The sequence below is a fragment of the Eschrichtius robustus genome, chromosome 11, assembly GCF_028021215.1.
Source record: "Eschrichtius robustus isolate mEscRob2 chromosome 11, mEscRob2.pri, whole genome shotgun sequence".
In the NCBI taxonomy this organism is placed as follows: domain Eukaryota; kingdom Metazoa; phylum Chordata; class Mammalia; order Artiodactyla; family Eschrichtiidae; genus Eschrichtius; species Eschrichtius robustus.
This window is the reverse complement of record NC_090834.1, coordinates 88,401,865-88,420,389: the sequence shown is the minus strand read 5'-3', so window position 1 is coordinate 88,420,389 and position 18,525 is coordinate 88,401,865. Positions and strand designations below refer to the sequence as shown.

The window sequence follows — 18,525 nt, the reverse complement described above, 5'->3', positions numbered from 1 at the left end:
TGGCCCCTGCACTCCATCCCACCATTACTGTTATGCTATCCAAATACGTTTGTTGGCAGAATGGTCAAGAAAGGTTTTAAGACCAGAAATAATAGACCAGGATTTTGTAAGTACAGTAAGAACATACCGGGAAATTCTCTTCCTTCCTGTATACACACCACACCCATCCCCTGTCTGTCATGTATGTGTAAGAGCCTGTGCTGAGACAAATAGATGACCTCAGCCTTTGAGACGGTGGGTTCCCAAACTTTAGGGGTTGTCTGCACACTTTCACCCTAGAACTTAAACCGATTCCAGAGTCATCCCACCGGTTAGCAGTGTACTAAGGAGAACCACTTCCTGCCCTGGCAGCATGGTCTCCCGCCATGTGTGCAGGAGGCAGAGCCCAGGCTGTCCTCGGTGCTGGTGTGAGTTTACATTTTTCCCTCTTGCTCTAAGCAAGTTGTCTCACTAGCCACTTAATTCATTGTTCCTTCTAATAGACTTGGCTGTAACATTGTGTGTCCACGTTATAATGAAAACAGTTTTTACACATGGATCATAGTTACCGTGAAAGGGTTTCCAGGACCCCCCTTTTGACACCTGCTCTAAGGAGCTCACAGTCTGATGGAGGACACAGGCCAAAGGTCATCACAGAGGGCACGGAGGGTGGGAGTAGAGAGGACAGCGTCTCCCTCCCGCGGTGGAGGGCAGAGTGGCTGCCCGGAAAGGCTACCTGAAGGAGGTTAATACTTGAGCTGAGTCTCGAAGGAAGTGCAGCTGCTAACCAAGCAGGCAGGGCTGGGAAGGGCTTCCCAGGCAGAAAGAATAAAACGTAAGGGGCATGCAAGGGCTCTGGGGGGACTGCAAGTCTGGCTATGGTGGCAGGTACATGTCGAAGGTGGCTCTTCCATAAAGTACCCAGACTGCTAAGCAGTGGAGAGGAAGAGAATTACAGGGAACCACAGAAGGGTTTGGGTGGATTCATGTTTTATGAAAATCTCTGTATGGAGGATGAGATTACTTAAAAGGGGGCCAAGACTAGAGGCTGGGTGGCCAGTTAGGAGGCATGGCTTTGACAAGAACACAGACCAGAAAGAGGGAGGGTCTGGAATAAGGCAGCAGAGACAGAAAAGGGACAGAATTATGAGAATGTTCAGAAATACAAGTAACAACTTTAGCGGTCAACTACATGAAGAGAAGGAGAGAAAGAAAAGAATCTAGAATGATTCTCAGATTTCTGGCTCCACAGATAAGTGGTGGGCACACTCACTGAAAGAGGAAATACAGAATGGGGAGCAAGACCCCGGGGAAAATGAGCTCACTTTAAGGGGAAAATGTCGGGCTGTCCGTAGCCATGGGTAGAGATGTCCAGTCAACAGGTGGGTGTAGGAATCTCACCCTCAGGAGAGAGTCAAGAGTTTTTTGCATCATCCGTACATAATCAGTTGTTAAAGCCACGAGTCTGGATGAAGCCACCTGGGACGGTCTATATAGAATGACAGAGCCAAGGGGATTTGACAGCCGCCCCAGGATTAAGAAATCAGGGAGTCATTGGTGACTCTAGGAGGGCCCGTTTCAGGGAGGAGCAGGTGATGGAAAGGGGATTAGTTAAGGGAGGAGGAGAGAATGAAATGGAGGCAGGGAGACTGGGAGGAAAGAGCAAGCAAGAGCCAGAGGTACAGAGGATCTTTATTTAGTAACCACCATTGCCTGGGCAGGCAGAAGAGGGAGAAAACTCATATGTGGCATCTGAAGATCTATATAGGATCATAATGCAAATTAGTGTTCTCCTAAAATCTGGACGCTTCATGCCAATGATACTTAATTTTAGCTGTGATTCCAGAACATACGGTCCATATCTCCCCTTCATCCAACTCAACTGGCTGGATAATTGAATGTCAAGGTCACTCTTTTACTTAAAACCAGGCAATGGCTTAAGATGGTGGCTAGAGGCCAAGGCCCGTCTCCTGTGTGATGTGGCCCCTGCTAGCTCTCTGCCTAGCCCACCACTCACTCTCACCCTCGATTCCTGCCTACCAACCACATCCACCTTCTCTCTAGTTCCAGAAGAAACCACACTTCTTCCCACCAGAGCAGACAGTATCCACTTTGCCCTTTGCCCCACCTCCCTGCCTGGTTATCTCCTATGCATCCTTCTGATGTTGGCTCCAACGTCACTTCCTCAGGAAAGCCTTTCCTGACCATCCTCCGCACCACTCACCAAGCCTCCCCCAGCACCCTGGGCTCCCCATTCAGCACTCACCTCCGCTGGTAACAGGGTACTTATTCCTGTGATGAGCTGATTAATGTCTCTTTCTCCACGTGAGCCAATGTCTTTTACCTGCGCACTGTACCCCTTGTACCAGCACTGCGCCTGCCACATACCAAGGGCTCAGTAAATACTGTCTTGACTTAATACATACAATGAAAAGTCAATTTGAAAACAACAGGCAACATCATTTAAGACTGCATGGTATAAAACTAAACCATGGTGAAAAGAAAAATCAAATCGTGACGCCTGGAGTGGGGGGTGAGTAGGGAGAAGTATGTCTGGAGAGGGGCAAGAGGGAACTTACTTCCCGAGGTGACGGTCATGTTCTGTATCTTGACAGGGATTGGGGTTACACTTGTGTATGCATTTGTCAAAACTTGGGAATATATACTTAGGATTTCTGTATTTCTCTGTATGTAAAATTTACCTCAAAAAAAAAGGAACTATAAACAAATATTGAACTGTCATCAATGGCATGAATGCTGAAATATTTAGGGGTGAAATGTACTGATGTCTGCAACTTACTTTGAACACATCAAAAAATAAGATGAACTGATGGATGGATAGAGGAAGGACAGATAAACTATAAAGCAAATACAGCAAAATGTTCACAGTACCATCGAATTGGTAGGTATATGTCTGTTCACTGTACAGTACTTTCAATTCTTCTGTATGCTTGAAAATTTAATATAATGGGGCAGGGCTGGGGGACGGCCTGCAGAGTATAGCTGAAAATATATTTACCTTGTAGTCTAATCTGGCTTCAAATCCCATCCCCACCACTTCCAAGCAACAGTGCCCTTAGGCAAGTCAGGTTCATAAATGTTCTCTCAATCTTAGCTTTCTCCAAGCAAAATGGACAAGAACTTTCTCTCGGCGTCACTGTGAGATTAAATTATACAAAACTCTTGATCCACCAACTAACAAGTAGTAGCTGTTTCGTAAATGTTAGTCCTCTTATTCAGAAGTCAACATATCCACAAACTAGGGCAAACCTCCAATGAGACATAAAAGAAGAATCTTGTAAAATTTCTCCCTTGCTACATCCCTGGGGAAATTAAAAGAATAAATTAACTGTGCTATTTTTATAGGTAAAGACGCTGACCTTCCATCAATCAGTAGGACACTTGGAACTCCATGGCTGAGGAGAGATCTACGCTGTCCACACCCCCTGCCTCATCTGCCAGTGGTCACCACCATCCTTTGTGAGAGAGGGCCAGGGTTAACAACAGAGCCTCGTGGGGCAAAAGATGGGGGAATTGTAAGTAGTGCACCAAAGCCAAGACTCCCAACCCCCTCTCCAGATGTGCAAGGGAAAGAGCCACCCAGACGGGCCTTGAGATCTGTGACGGCATCTGACATGCTCTCAGAGGCTGTAGTCACCAGCCGGTCTTGGCTTTTAGCATAATTACACGACCTGAGAGATGACCTTATGGTCATAAATAAAAGCCTCCAATCGAAACTAACAGTGTGTACGCAGCTGAAAGATGTCTAAGAGGCCACCATGTGGACTCGGCATCTCTAGGTTTGGAAGGTGGAAGAAAGGAGTCCATTAATGACACCAGCAAACGAGGTGGAAGTGCTGACTTAGAGAAGCAAGGAAAAACTATACCTTTCGGTGCTAGACCAATGCCCCTCCAAGAAAATGAGGTCTGGCATCTTAAAATCAGTGAAAGCGTTCACTATATGTCACAAGTGAGACACTGCAGGCAAAGGAAGTTGCAATTTTTTAGAAAGCATCCCCGTGTGCCTAGCAGATGCCACACTTAGGGCAACAAGTTATTTCAGGCTGCCTGAGCCAAACCTAACTTCCACCCTCTCTTCCTTGAAATCTTCTTCCCTGTTACATAATTATAAGCCCACCTAGTTGGTTAGCCTACACTTCAGACTCCTTGGAGACATCCTGCACTTACTGTGTAAGCTGCCCTGCATCCAGTCCGTAGATGGACAGGATCATCTTGGCACTCAGCCAACCATGAGCATCTCTTCCCAAATCCATTGTCACATCGGTAGCTTGAAATCAGCCACGGTGACAGCATTTATACCATGGAAATTGGTCAACTCTATCAATCAGGCCACTTGTCATTGTCATTTTTCATAAAAGCCAGCACATGAGCCTCTTTCTACTGTCATGAGGAAAGAGACGAATTTGGGGAAGTTTGCCCTATCCATACACCTCATTTAAAACTGCGCTCTACCCACTGCCAAGGCTGAAGGAGGGCTCAGCCTAGGAGGGCATTTTTGAACCACCAGCCTTTTCACCTCTGGCCTCTGCTGATCAGATGAGGGGTAGGCTCCTTACTTTTTTGGCCAGACTACGGCAGCCTGATTTTCCCTCTTAGGAAATAGAGACCTGGGACAGAGACTGGAGGGTGGGCACTTACATGGAAAAGGCTTGTCAGCTCTGGTTGCAGGGAGCACCACAGCAAGCGAAGCCGCCTGCAAAGTTTAGTTACGGGGGAACCCAGAAGTGCAGGTAAGCAGAGAAAGCCAGTCTGCAGAAAGAGGCAGATGGACAGACCCAGCCTGCAGGACAAGAGAGACGAGAGGCCTCCGGGTCCAGGGACACAAAGCCAGTAACCTTAGCCTCTCACTGTCAAGAAAGGCAACATAATGAAGTGGAGTGAGAGCCATGGAATCAAACTGCCTGGGTTCAAAGCCCACCTCTGACACTTAGCTGTGTGACACTGAATACATTACCGTTAAGTTGCTTTTTGCCTCACTCCTCGCACCTGAAACCCAGGGGTCACAACAGAACCAACCTCACAGGGTTGTTGCGAAAATCAAATGAGCTGATACAAGGAGTAAATGCTCAAAAATGTTAGCTCTTATTTCTATCAATGAGTTATACTGTCCACATGACCCCGCTGTATTTCATTCCTATTCCAAATCTGTCACATGAGATTTCCCTGTGGCCTGGAGCCCCATACTTGAGCTAGTTTTAGTTGAGTAGCTAGGTAATCTGTCCCCTAAATCACAGACTAATGAAAAAATCCCTGGACCACTGTGTGACCTTTAGCAAATTACTTCCTCAACCCTCTCTTAGGAGTGATATAAGATTCAAACAAGAAACAAGAATGAAAACTTCTACAACTGTGACGTGCTCTACCAAACTCTGAGGATGAGTATCCCCGTAGGGAATAGTAAATATATCACGTTAGCCATAAGAATGGGGAAACACTCGTTTCGAGTGTCATTTCTATTGCTGGACTAGAGACAAGAACTCATTCTCCATCCCACTCAAAAAAAGGCTTAATTTCCCTGGGATTCACCAGGTTGATTCGTGTGTTCACCTCCAGTATTAATAAAATAAGAGGAAACTGCCAAAGACAGCTCTGTGGCAGTGATTTTGTAATACACTTCCATCCAGGTCAATTATATTCCAAAAATGCTCATAATCCAGATCCTCTTGCCCTTTTCAAAACAAAGACTCACATTTGATAATGTGAGTAGTAGTAATGTCTGTAGGTTTAGAGATATTTTGGTTCAGCTCTTTTCAACGAGGACTTAGAAGCTGCACTATTAATTGCAACACATTTTCTTCTCAGACACAAGCTGCACTATTAATTGCAACACATTTTCTTCTCAGACACATTTTTCTTCAGGCTCCCTTGGTTCACTCTTGACGTTTGGTAAACAAAAAGACAAGTGACTGAGGAGCAGCATTCACAAGCAGGGACAGAAGTAGAGGGGTAGGTCCAGGAGTCCTGGTTTAATTCTAGCACTTAATTCCATATTTCACATCGAAAGAGTAAAGTGAGAAATATCCTAGACCTTCCTATTTACTGGCACTGCATAAATACCAAAGCCATTTTGTGTTTCTGATGTCAGGAGGTTTTCTTTCAAGCTAAGAATAGATTTAACATATATAAATCTAAATCAAAATCAAATTCCCCTCTTGTGGTTAGGAAGCATTAGGCAAAGTCTCGCCTGAGTGGACAGATGGCAGGTGCAGCAATGACCTTGGGCTGAAGCTTGAGGCAGCTCCTTGGCCCGATTTACATCTGCATTAATTGATTTATACACAGTGTTTACCCCCGTTCTATTCGGTGTTTAAAAGGGTCCATGATTTTCCTTAAACATGTGTGGAAGTATTTTCAAGGGAAGGAAGCCAGAGAGTAGAGAAAAGAGGAAGAATGGCCTAATGATGATATTTTAACTCTGTAGGTTTGAATCCAATCTGTGGTTTTAAAATTGTTATCTTTTATAATAAGGGCTTTTCTGTGTTTCAGGAAGAAGTTCAAATTCTCTTATGACAAAATTTACTTCACATGGAAAGAGGGCCACAATACAGTGGTAAATGAAAAGAGAAAGGTATTAAATATTATACCCTTTATATCTTAAAAAAATTAAGTGAGGATATGTATATAAATATTTGTATGAAAAAAGATCTGGAAGGATCTACCATATTTGCTTGACAACACGACTCTCGGAAATAGCAATGGAGCCAACAGGGCCTTTTTCATTTTGCTGCATACCTTGTGCATTACTTGAATTTAATAAAGTACTGTATATATTACTTTTACAATTTTTAAAAGCCAATGAAGATTAAAGATAAGCCAACATTTGGGGCTTCCCTGGTGGCGCAGTGGTTAAGAATTCGCCTGCCAATGCAGGGGACATGGGTTTGAGCCCTGGTCCGGTCAGAACCCACATGCGGCGGAGCAACTAAGCCCATGCACCACAGCTACTGAGCTCACGTGCCACAACTACTGAAGCCCACGCACCTAGAGCCCATGCTCCGCAACAAGAAAAGCCACTACAGTGAGAAGCCCGCACACCACAATGAAGAGTAGCACTCGTTCGCCACAACTAGAGAAAGCCACACGCAACAACAAAGACGCAACACAGCCAAAAATAAATAAATAAATAAATAAATTTATTTTTTAAAAAAAGCCAACATTTGTCTGAGCTTCAGGTTGGAACCATGACAGAAAACCATGGGAAAATTCTTCCCTTTGCAGAATGAGAGTCCGTGACTTGGCTTGCCACTAATATAGGAAGAGGTAAGAAAAGGATTGGTATAACCCACCAAAACATCTGCTTAGGGCTCATAAACACATACCCAGGGTAATGAGGGAAGAAGGGAAGATCCTGAGGCTTTTGTTCACAGATGTGAAAACTAAGGCCCCAAAAAGTGACTTGATAAACAGCAAATAGCCAGCTACGGGTGACCCATTTCCTGAACTCATCTGACACAATTTCCCCTCACCCAGGCCATTCTAGACCTGAAACCAAACTCTGTTCTAATGTCTAGGAAGTGTCCACTGGCACCCCTGAAAATGAGGAAATGTACTAGAGGTACATGACACTTTTTATTTTACTAAAGAAACCCTTGAGGAATCTTCTCATTTTTAAGACCATAGGTCTAAAGGGAGAAATAATACCAATTCTACCAATTCTACATTTAACTAAATTCAGTACTCATTCATGATAAAAATTCACAGCAAACTAGGAATAGAAGTGAACTTCCTCAACCTGACAAAGGGCCTCTACAAAAAAACAAAAACAAAAACAAAACTACAGCTAACACCATATTTAACAGTGAATGTTTTCCCTCCAAGACTAGGAGATCAAGGCAAGGATGTCCACTCTCCCCACTCCTATTCAACAATATACTTGAAGTTCTAGCAAGTGCAATAAGGCAAGACAAAGAAATAAAAGGCGTACAGATTTGAAATAAGGAAATAAAACTCTCTATTCATAGATAACATGATTTTCTATTTAGAAAAATCCCAAAGAGTCTATAAAAAGCTACTAGAACTAAAGTGAGTTTAGAAGGGTCACATGATACAAGATTAATATTTTTAAAATCATATTTCTATATACTAACAAAGAAATTTTTAAAGTACTATTTACCAAAGCATTGAAAAACATGAAACGCATATGTATAAAATTCATATGCTGAAAACTATAAAATATTGATGTAAGAAAAGAAAGAATACCTAAATAAATGGAGAGAGATATGTTCCTGGGTCAAAAAATTCAATATGGTTGAGCTATCAATCTTCTCCAATTGACCTGGATTCAATGAAATCCCAATCAAAATTCTCTTTTTTTTACAGAGATGGATGAGAAGATACTAAGATCTATATGGAAAAGCATAAGCCCTAGAATATCCAAAAAGATTTTGAAAATAAAGAAAGTTAGAGGATTCATACTACCTGATTTCAAGACTTACCATAAAGCTTGAGCAGTGGAACTCAACGGGGGGAAATTTTATCCTGCAGGGGACATTTAGCAATGTCTGGAGACATTTTGGTTGTCGCACTGGAGTTGGGGGGGTAGCTATTGGCATCTACTGGGCAGAGGCCAGGAATGCTGCAAACATCCTACAGTGCACAGGACAGTCCCCCACAACAAAGAATTACCCAGCCCAAAATGTCAGTAGTGCCAAGGTTAAGAAACTCCGAGCTAGAGAAATCAAGACACTGCTGCACTGGCATAAGGAGAAAAGTATAGATCACTGGACTAGACTAGAGTCCAGAAATAAACCCACAAATATATGGTACCAAGGCAATTCAATGGAGCAAGGGTAATCTTTTCAATAAATGGTGTTGGAACAATAAAGCATCCAAATGAAAAAAAACATTAACCTCAACTCTTACCCTGCACCATATACAAAAATTAGCATGAAACAGACCACAGACCAAAAACTATAAAACCTCTAGAAGAAATCATGAATGTTTGTAAACTTGGGACAGGAAAATATTTCTATCCCAGCACACAAAAAACACAAGCCTTAAATTTAAAAGTTCATAAACTGGAACTACTCAAAATTTAAAACTTCTGTTCTTTGGAAAACACTGTTGATAAAATGAAAAGAAAAACCACACAGACTGGGAGAAAATATTTGCAAAAAACCACATCTGATAAAGGACTTGTATCCAGAATATATAAAGAAAGCTCAAAACTCAATAATAAGAAAACAAACAATCCATCTTTTTAAATAGGCAAAAGACTTCAATAGGCACTTCAAAGTAGAAATATAAATGGCACGTAGAAGATGTAAAGATATGAGACAATAACATCATTAGTAATTAGAGAAGTGCAAACTAAAATTATAACGAGATACCACTAAAAAATTATTGGAATAGCTGAAATTTAAATTTTAAAAAAAGTTGACAAGACCAAGTGCCCGTGAGGATACAGAGGAGCAACTAGAACTCACATACATAAGAATACAAAATTATGCAGCCACTTCAGGAAAGGATTTGGCAGTTTCTTATAAGGTTAAACACATACCTAACATATGGCCCAGAAATCACACTCCTAGGTATTTACCCAAGAGAATGAAAACTGCCCACACAAAAGCCTTTTATGCCCAAAACTGGAAACAACCCAAATGTCTATCAACTGGCAAGTGGATAAGCAACTGTGGTGCAATGGAATACTACATGGCAATAAAAAGGACAGGACCAGAGGTGCAATGACATACATGATTCTCAGGAGCATTACATTCAATGAAAGGAGCCAGACACAAAACGTTACATACTGTATGATTCCATTTATATGACCTTCAGTTAAAGGCAAAATTATATGGGCAGAGAATAGATTGGTGCTTGCCAGGTACTGGGTTGTTGGAGGAGAAGACTGACTGCAAAGGAGCAGGAGGGAATTTTTGGAAAGTACGGAAATGGTCTATATCTGGATTGTGGTTGTGGAACCGTGAGTGTATGCTTCTGTCAAAACCCGTCATGCAGAACGCCTAAAAAGGGTGACTTCTACTGTATGTAATTTACACCTTAATTAAACTTGACTTAAAAAAAGACGAGTGGTGGCTCCTGAGTGTGCTTTTCGTACAGCATGACATTTCAAAACTCTGAATTCGTTGGTGACATTTGAAAACAAGATTTGAAGTAAAGATCTGGCTTTTCTTGAGAAGTCAGAACTTTGGCACCCTGAGCCTCATTGCAGCTGGGCAGAGACAGCCTCTTTGGACAAGGCAGGCACTTTCTGTCTTGCCATATCCTCCCTCCTGACCCAGAGGTACCTTACCAACCTGCCACTGAGTAAGGATTTCTTGTCCTGGGCTACAGGCTGCTTGAGGGCAGGGGCCAGGCCTGGCTTGGTCTCCACTATACCTCCAGTATTTAGGGAAGAGTTTGACCTGGCATATGCCAGGTGCTTGATAAATACCATCAAATCAGTGGGACTCACTTGCCACCATCCTATCGGCTACAATAACTGACATTTCCAATACCTGGATTGCCAGCTGCTCCTTTGCTCCTGGAGTCCCCACGGGGAGCCACCATCCAAGGCAGCCATCCCGTGACCTAGAATAATGTGTCCCTCTGTGCGTTTAGAAATCCCCTGTAATGTGTTGTCAAGCAACGAAAATGTTTTAGGGTCATTCCAACTATTCATTTTTGTCTGGAGAAGAGTGAAGTTGTTGTTTGTTTAAAAAAAAGAAAAAAGAAAGAAAGAAAACCACAAGAAAGCCTTCAATAAGGGCTTGAAGGTTAATGAAAAGGAAAAAGGAAAAGTGCACATTCATTTTGAATATTCTCAGATCATATTCTAGTAATTCAAGACTTGAGATAAGTAGGCTTCTGAGAGATTCTCTCAGAAGAATTTCAGTATCTCCGTTTCCACAGTGATGTTCGGTTTTAGAGAAGGGTGAGGGGCAGGGAGGGGACATCTGACTTCTGTTTGATGTCTATATTAAAAGCACAGACTCATTAGTCCCAAAATCTTCTTCTTTACTTCGTGTGTGGGATGGGAAGGAAAGGGAGGCAAGTTTGGGACATCTTGCAAGTATCTTTGAAGCACTAATAATTAATATTGAGAGTAAAAAGTCTAAATATATTTTATTGGATTATCTATACCTGGAAAAAAAAGCCCACCCAATCAAACACTCTTGCTATACATCTTTAATGTTAAAAAATGAGAAAGTACATGGCACAAAAACAGAAATATAGATCAATGGAACAAGATAGAAAGCCCAGAGATAAACCCACACACCTATGGTCAACTAATCTATGACAAAGGAGGCAAAGATATACAATGGAGAAAAGACAGCCTCTTCAATAAGTGGTGCTGGGAAAACTGGACTGCTACATGTAAAAGAATGAAATTAGAACACTCCCTAACACCATACACAAAAATAAACTCAAAATGGATTCGAGACCTAAATGTAAGACCAGACACTATAAAACTCTTAGAGGAAAACATAGGAAGAACACTCTTTGACATAAATCACAGCAAGATCTTTTTGTATCCACCTCCTAGAGTAATGGAAATAAAAACAAAAATAAACAAATGGGACCTAATGAAACTTAAAAGCTTTTGCACAGCAAAGGAAACCATAAACAAGACAAAAAGACAACCCTCAGAATGGGAGAGAATATTTGCAAACAAATCAACGGACAAAGGATTAATCTCCAAAGTATATAAACAGCTCATGCAGCTCAATATCAAAAAAACAAACGACCCAATCCAAAACTGGGCAGAAGACCTAAATAGACATTTCTCCAAAGAAGACATACAGATGGCAAAGAAGCACATGAAAAGCTGCTCAACATCATGAATTATTAGAGAAATGCAAATCAAAACTACAATGAGGTATCACCTCACACCAGTTAGAATGGGCATCACCAGAAAATCTACAAACAACAAATGCTGGAGAGGGTGTGGAGAAAAGGGAACCCTCTTGCACTGTTGGTGGGAATGTAAATTGATACAGCCACTATGGAGAACAGTATGGTGGTTCCTTAAAAAACTAAAAATAGAATTACCATACGATCCAGCAATCCCATTACTGGGCATATACACAGAGAAAACCATAATTCAAAAAGACACATGCACCCCAATGTTCATTGCAGCACTATTTACAATAGCCAGGTCATGGAAACAACCTAAATGCCCATCGACAGACGAATGCATAAAGAAGATGTGGTACATATATACAATGGAATATTACTCAGCCATAAAAAGGAATGAAATTGGGTCATTTGTTGAGATATGGATGGATCTAGAGACTGTCATACAGAGTGAGGTAAGTCAGAAAGAGAAAAACAAATATCGTATATTAATGCATGTATGTGGAACCTAGAAAAATGGTACAGATGAACCGGTTTGCAGGGCAGAAATAGAGACATAGATGTAGAGAACAAACGTATGGACACCAAGGGGGAAAAGCGGTGGAGGCCGGGGGGGGAGTGTGGTGTGATGAATTGGGAGATTGGGATTGACATGTATACACTGATGTGGATAAAATGGATGACTAATAAGAACCTGCTGTATAAAAAAATAAATAAAATAAAATTCAAAACTTCAAAAAATAAATAAATAAATAAAATTCTTTTGGAAAAAAAAATGAGAAAGTACAAATATAATGTAATTATAACCCATCTGAACCCTCTTTTGACCCACCTCCCCTATGTCTCTGCTTTCCTTTATAAAAAAGACTAAAAGAGTTGTCTTTTTTACTGTCTCCAATTTCTCTTCTTCCTTTCTTTCTTGAACCCATTGCAGCAAGACTTTTGTCCCCTCCACTCTTAGGGCCACCAAACATCTCCACATCTCTAAATACAACATCCATTGCTAGTCCCCATCTAGCCTTCTTCAGTCTCTTTTGCTGGTCCCCCGTCTCCTGAATCCCTAAATGCTGAAGTATCCCAGGTCTCATTGCTGAGCTCTCCCCCTTCTCTATACTTTCTTGCTTAGTTGCGTGCTGATGGCTCCCAAATTTATATCTCTGGACCCAATATCGGCCTGGGATTCCAGACTACTTTGTTCACCTGGCTATCTGACATCTCCACTTGGATGTTTAATAAACATTTCAACCTTAACAAACCCAAAACCAACTCTTTATTTCCTACCCAAATCCTGAGCCTCCTGCAACCTTCCCCATCTCGATGGCAACTTCAACCTCCAGTTGCTTGAGCCAAAAACCTTGGAGCCATATTGGTTCCTCTCTTTCTCTCCCACCCCACCTCTAATCCATGAGAAAATTCTATTAGCTCCATCTTCAAAAGATATCCAAAATCTAACCACTTCTCCCCACTGTCTAAGCCATCCTACCTGGTCTCCCCATTTCCACCCTTGACCTTACAGTCTTTTTTTTAATTTTTATTTATTTTTGGCTGCATTGGGTCTTCACTGCTGCATGCGGACTTTCCTCTAGTTGCAGCAACAGGGGGCTACTCTTCATTGCAGTGCGTAGGCTTCTCATTGTGGTGGCTTCTCTTGCTGTGGAGCACGGGCTCTAGGCATGTGGGCTTCAGTAGTTGTGGCACGCGGACTCAGTAGCTGTGGCTCTTGGGCTGTAGGGCGCAGGCTCAGTAGTTGTGGCGCACGGGCTTAGTCGCTCCGTGGCATGTGGGTTCTTCCCAGACCAGGGCTCAAACCTGTGTCCCCTGCACTGGCAGGCAGATTCTTAATCACTGTGCCACCAGGGAAGTCCCGACCTTACAGTCTTTTGTCCCCATGATAGCCATGGGCATTTTTCTAAAACTGAAGTCAGATCACGTCACCTCTTGCTTAATCTCATTCAAAGTAAAATACCAAGTTTTCACTTTGTCAAAAAGTCCTATATGATGTGGGCCCAGCTCCCACTTCGACGTCATTTCTTACCACCTTCCCCCTATTCACTCAATTCCACATGTTCCCTGCTGTTCCCCAACCATCCCAAACAGTCTCTCCTCAAGGCCTTTACAGTTGCTTTCCCCTCTGCCTGAATACCTTTCCCCAGATATCCACTTTTAGGTACCTAGTCAAATGTCACCTCGACATGGGGGACATCCCCCATCACTCTAGATAAGCAGGCACATGCGTGAGGGTACACATGCACATAGACATCAGCCTCTTGCTATCCTCTTACCCTGATTTATTTTTCTTACCACCATCCAACCTACATTTATTCGTTTATTTTCATTTGCTACTTAAAGTGGGGTCAGCATCAGCATCACCCTGATGCTTGTTAGAAATGCAGAACCGCAGGCCTTATCCCAGACGTACTGAATCAGAATCTGCAACAGGATCTTCAAGTGATTCACATGCACAGTAAAGTCTGGAAAGCACTGGGCTAGTTCCTAACTGCCATGAGAATGGGAGCTTGTTTTCTTTCATTATTGTAACCTCAAAAAGCTGAGGTACTCAAGATACATTGAATGAATGGATGGATGGATGAATGAATGAATGAACAAATGAACTGTTGCACCTGTTTCAAATGGGACTCCAATCTGATGATGTACAAAATGTTGGAGAGGGGTAAACACGACATCCTAGGTCAAAATTATCCCCCATATATTGTGCTCAATTAGAGATTCTTTCAAAATGCAAATACATTCCCTGAATAAAGCAGTCATTAACAACTTGCTGTGGATTACTTAGATGAGATAATTATTCTAACATCTAACAGAATCAGCCAAACTAAGGGAATAGGAGTGAAAGAAGGCTGAAACTTTAATGAGTACCTACTCTGTCCTGGGCATTGTAACAGGCAAGAGGGAAACAAAGATAAATCAGGAACTTGTAAGTTGGTGGGAGAAGCAGAGGAGGGCCAGGGGGGTGGAGCGCCTGTGAGGAGGGCTTGAGAAAGCTCAAGGGCAGTGAGAGAGTCCAGGGTACTCCTCCCTATAGCATCCTGTGCTTCTGGCCACAGAAGTAAAGAACACTTTACTTCTCCTCTGCCTGAAATGCTACCATCAACCCTGCCAACACCTACTCATCCTCCAAAGCTCCCGGTCTTCCAGAATTAACTGTGCCTTCATTTTATTTGCTCTGACCACACAGTATCAGAGTTCAAGGATGCGTATCACCCTATTCATGAGGGGTTTCTACAAACTGTCTGACCCTTATGCATGTCTGTATCCCCTGCCCCAGCACAGCACCTGGACAGAGTAAAGGTTCAGTCAATTTTATAAGAACAGCTAGCATTCACTGAGCATTTACTATGTACCAAACACTGTTTTAAACACTTCGGATATATTAACTCATTGAATCTTCACAACAACCCAATCAGATTGGAGCTATTATTATCCCCATTTTACAGACAAGAGAACTGAGGCCCAGAGAGGCCAGGTCACATTAAGGAATGAGCACTGCACCTGCACCTAAAAGACACACAGGAAATGTTTACTGACATGAACTGAATGGAAGATCAGTAGTTAAGAAGATCGGGAAGTCAAATTTGAACTTTACCAACCTGCCCAGAGCCTCAGAGGGCAAAAGAGAATGGGGAGATGTCAGAGCTTGCTTCTGCAAAGAACCTTCTTTTCCACACCAGTCTCCCACATGCAAAATAGAAGTCAGGGAGCAAGGGTTTCCTGGAGATGGAAGTTAGGAGAGGAAGTCCAAGAGGGGACATTCAAGACAGCAGCCTTGAGAAGGAACCCCAATTCCTCAGGAATATTAAATCAAAAGAATTTGGGGTGGAGTGGGTGGAGGTGGGCTGGGGACACACTGCAGGGGCTCCAGGACACAAAGGTCCTATAGCACTGTCCAGAAACCAACCTATTTTTACCTATTTGTCAGCCAAGGTAAATGTCTGGCTTAGACTTGCTTAGAAAACAAGATGCAGCAACCATGCAAATGACATGACTGTAGCAAGCTAGCACATTCAGGGGGATCTTAGAATTAGCGTTTGGCTTCTCATGCAACCCGGCCTCAGACTCACTCTACAGCGAGTGGCAGCACCAAGCAGCAGCTGTGCCTCAGAAAAAGTTCAAAACCAGGGAGTCTGTTGAAAGTCAAAGGTCTCAGGAAAATGTCATCTGTTCTCCTGCCTCCCTCCTGACACTGCTTCCTCCACAAATCCCTTGGGACTCCCTGCATCAGGTCCCGGACTCACTCACCCTGCAGTAAAGCTGCCTCAGGTAGAAATCAGAGAACAAATGAAAGCAGGCAGGAGGCAAGATAGGGAGCCCAACGTTAACTCTTCCATTGAGAGAGAAACAAGTCATGTAGTTGAATCAGAGGCAAACACACAGGAAACCATGGAAACTGGTAGTAGACTCTGGATCCACAGGTGAGCTGGACCACGGGAAATTGGTCATCAAGAGTGACAGCAGAAAGAACACCCAAAAAGCACAGAGGATGCAACGAGTCAGTCCAATGAGAAGGAAGAAGACAGAGGACTACTGGTTTTTACCATCATTTAAATCAAAGCATCTTTCCTAGCGAACCCCAGGATCACCACACTAAGAGAAAAAAGGAAAAGGACATCAGGGCTAAAAACAAAAGATACAGAACAGAAGTCCCCTAAGTCAGGCTCTGGCAGTCTGAAAGAAGAGCCAAGAAAAGTCACAGAGGTTGAGAAGGGGCAATGTACAAAGGTCAGAAGAGAGGTCAGAAATTCAAAGCTGATCAGAGGAAATCATCTGACATATCAGGCCGAATAGAATAAATACATAAAATCTAAATTTCACATATTACAAATGGTTGAACAGATTTTGGTATCTACACTCAAATGAAGAACATCCAAAAGCTGGTATCTCAGAAACTGTTTACAAAACTATTAAGGATCTCATTCATTTTAAATAAAAACTCAAAGTGTTTCTGATCCAGTGAATACTAAGGTAATTACATGTGTCTGACTCAGAACTTACCTTTTAACCATCAAATACACATCACTAAAAACTGCTAGAGGCATAAAAACTGGGGGCTAAAGTTCTTCGGAGGTTTTCCCGGGTCTCGGGCACACATCCAAAGATTACTGAACTTTCTCACCACTATAATCACAAGAGACAATTCCTGGAGAGCAACTTGCACACATAGACACCTCATGTCAGTGACCTTTTAAGTGAATCAAAGGAAAATGGGCTTTGAATGAAGCTGTTGAAGACAGGAAATGTTTTTAACCTGAAACCCTCTTATCTAAAACAGTGTGAACTCCTTCATAATTAGGAGATTTAATCTAATTTGGGGGACGAGGCACACTGGGAAAAAAAACAGTCCTCTTCAATCCTTGCTAAAAACCACAGAAGTACAGAAGCATACTGGCTGAAGCAAGGGCTATATTCCTTGATAAATGAAATGTACCAAGAGCCCAGAATTTCACAAACAAAAGCCTGCCCTTCACAAGTGCCATAGTAATCATTCTTATTTCAAAGGCAATTGCTGACCCCACAGGAAGTTTTGAAGAACATTAGCCAAATAATTCCCCCTAAATAGTTACAACAGATTTTTTAAAACCGCCCAAGAAATTACAGAAATCTATTTCCTGAGGATTCTTGGGAGTCAAAAGAGCCAAGCGTGGTTATTTTTAACTAACCTCCTGCAAACAGTGGATTATATACTCGATCCCTTTGCAAGATGCAAGCAATTATTTTAGGTACCTCTATCTCAAAAGAAAAAGGAGTCTCCTGTCAAGACAGAGAGGAAAACGCCGACACGGGAATTGCCTAAAACTCTCTGGGTCATTTCGTGCAGTTAAAACGAAGTGGACAACCGTCAGGGAGCCCAAAACATAGTAGACGTCCCCACTTTGTGTGTTCTACTAAAACACATCCCTTTTCAGGTGTCCTAAACACAGCCTATCTCTATCTAAATGAAGCGTGCCTTGGGGACCACTAGGAAGGACCTGCCACTTGTCCAGAAGGAAGATGCGAATGCACTTCTTTTTACTTCCCCGCCCAACGGTGCCTTCCCGGGAGACAGATTTCTGACAGTCCGCCTGCTGTTGCAGCAGCAAAGGGCGGGGAAAATCCTAGCGCCGGTGCTGCAAAGACCTCTCCATCCACCGCCACCCGGTCAGGTGCCGGCCCCGACGGGCAGCCCCGCTCCTCCAGAAACCTCCGCGGGCACAAAGCAGCCGCCAAGTGCTTACCCGAGTCGGCCAGGCAGTGCTCCGGGAGGGCCGCCAGCAGCAGGAGTCCCAGCAGCAGCGGCGGCGGCGGCAGCGGCGGCGCATCCTGGGACCCGGCAGCCCGGGGGCCCCTCACGCCCCGGCAGCGCGCGGCTCCCCCGCCAGCCCGGCCGAGCCCGCACGCCCGGATCCGGCCCCTGCGCCTCCGCACCTCCGGCCCATCTTCCCTCGGGCCCTGGGGCTTCGCCTCCTGCCGAGCCATGGGGACGCTTCACTCATCCAGGCCACTGCCTCGCTCCGCACCGCTCCGGGGAGCCCAGCCTTCGGCGCCCCGGTCCTCACCGGGCATCTCCGGCCACGGCCCGGGCGCCGGAGGGCGGGGGCGCGGGGCGGCGCGACTCGCTGGCTCGTGCTGCCGCGCCAGGAGCGAGCTCCGCGGAGCCGCGGCTTCACTCGCGCAGGGGCCGGGGCCGCATGGAGCCGCGGCGGGAGCGGGCCGGGGTTCCCACGGTGCCCGTCG

At 43.7% G+C, this 18,525-nt stretch overlaps 1 protein-coding gene across 1 annotated transcript in view; it reads right to left on the bottom strand.

Moving 5' to 3' along the window:
* KIAA1549L (KIAA1549 like) overlaps positions 1-18,267 on the bottom strand; it is a 283,714-nt gene extending 265,447 nt beyond the window's left edge. The window contains exon 1 of the mRNA XM_068556114.1: positions 18,027-18,267. Coding sequence (XP_068412215.1) covers positions 18,027-18,267 — 241 coding nt within the window. The remainder of the gene's footprint in view (positions 1-18,026) is intronic.
* Between the last annotated feature and the right edge of the window lie 258 nt (positions 18,268-18,525).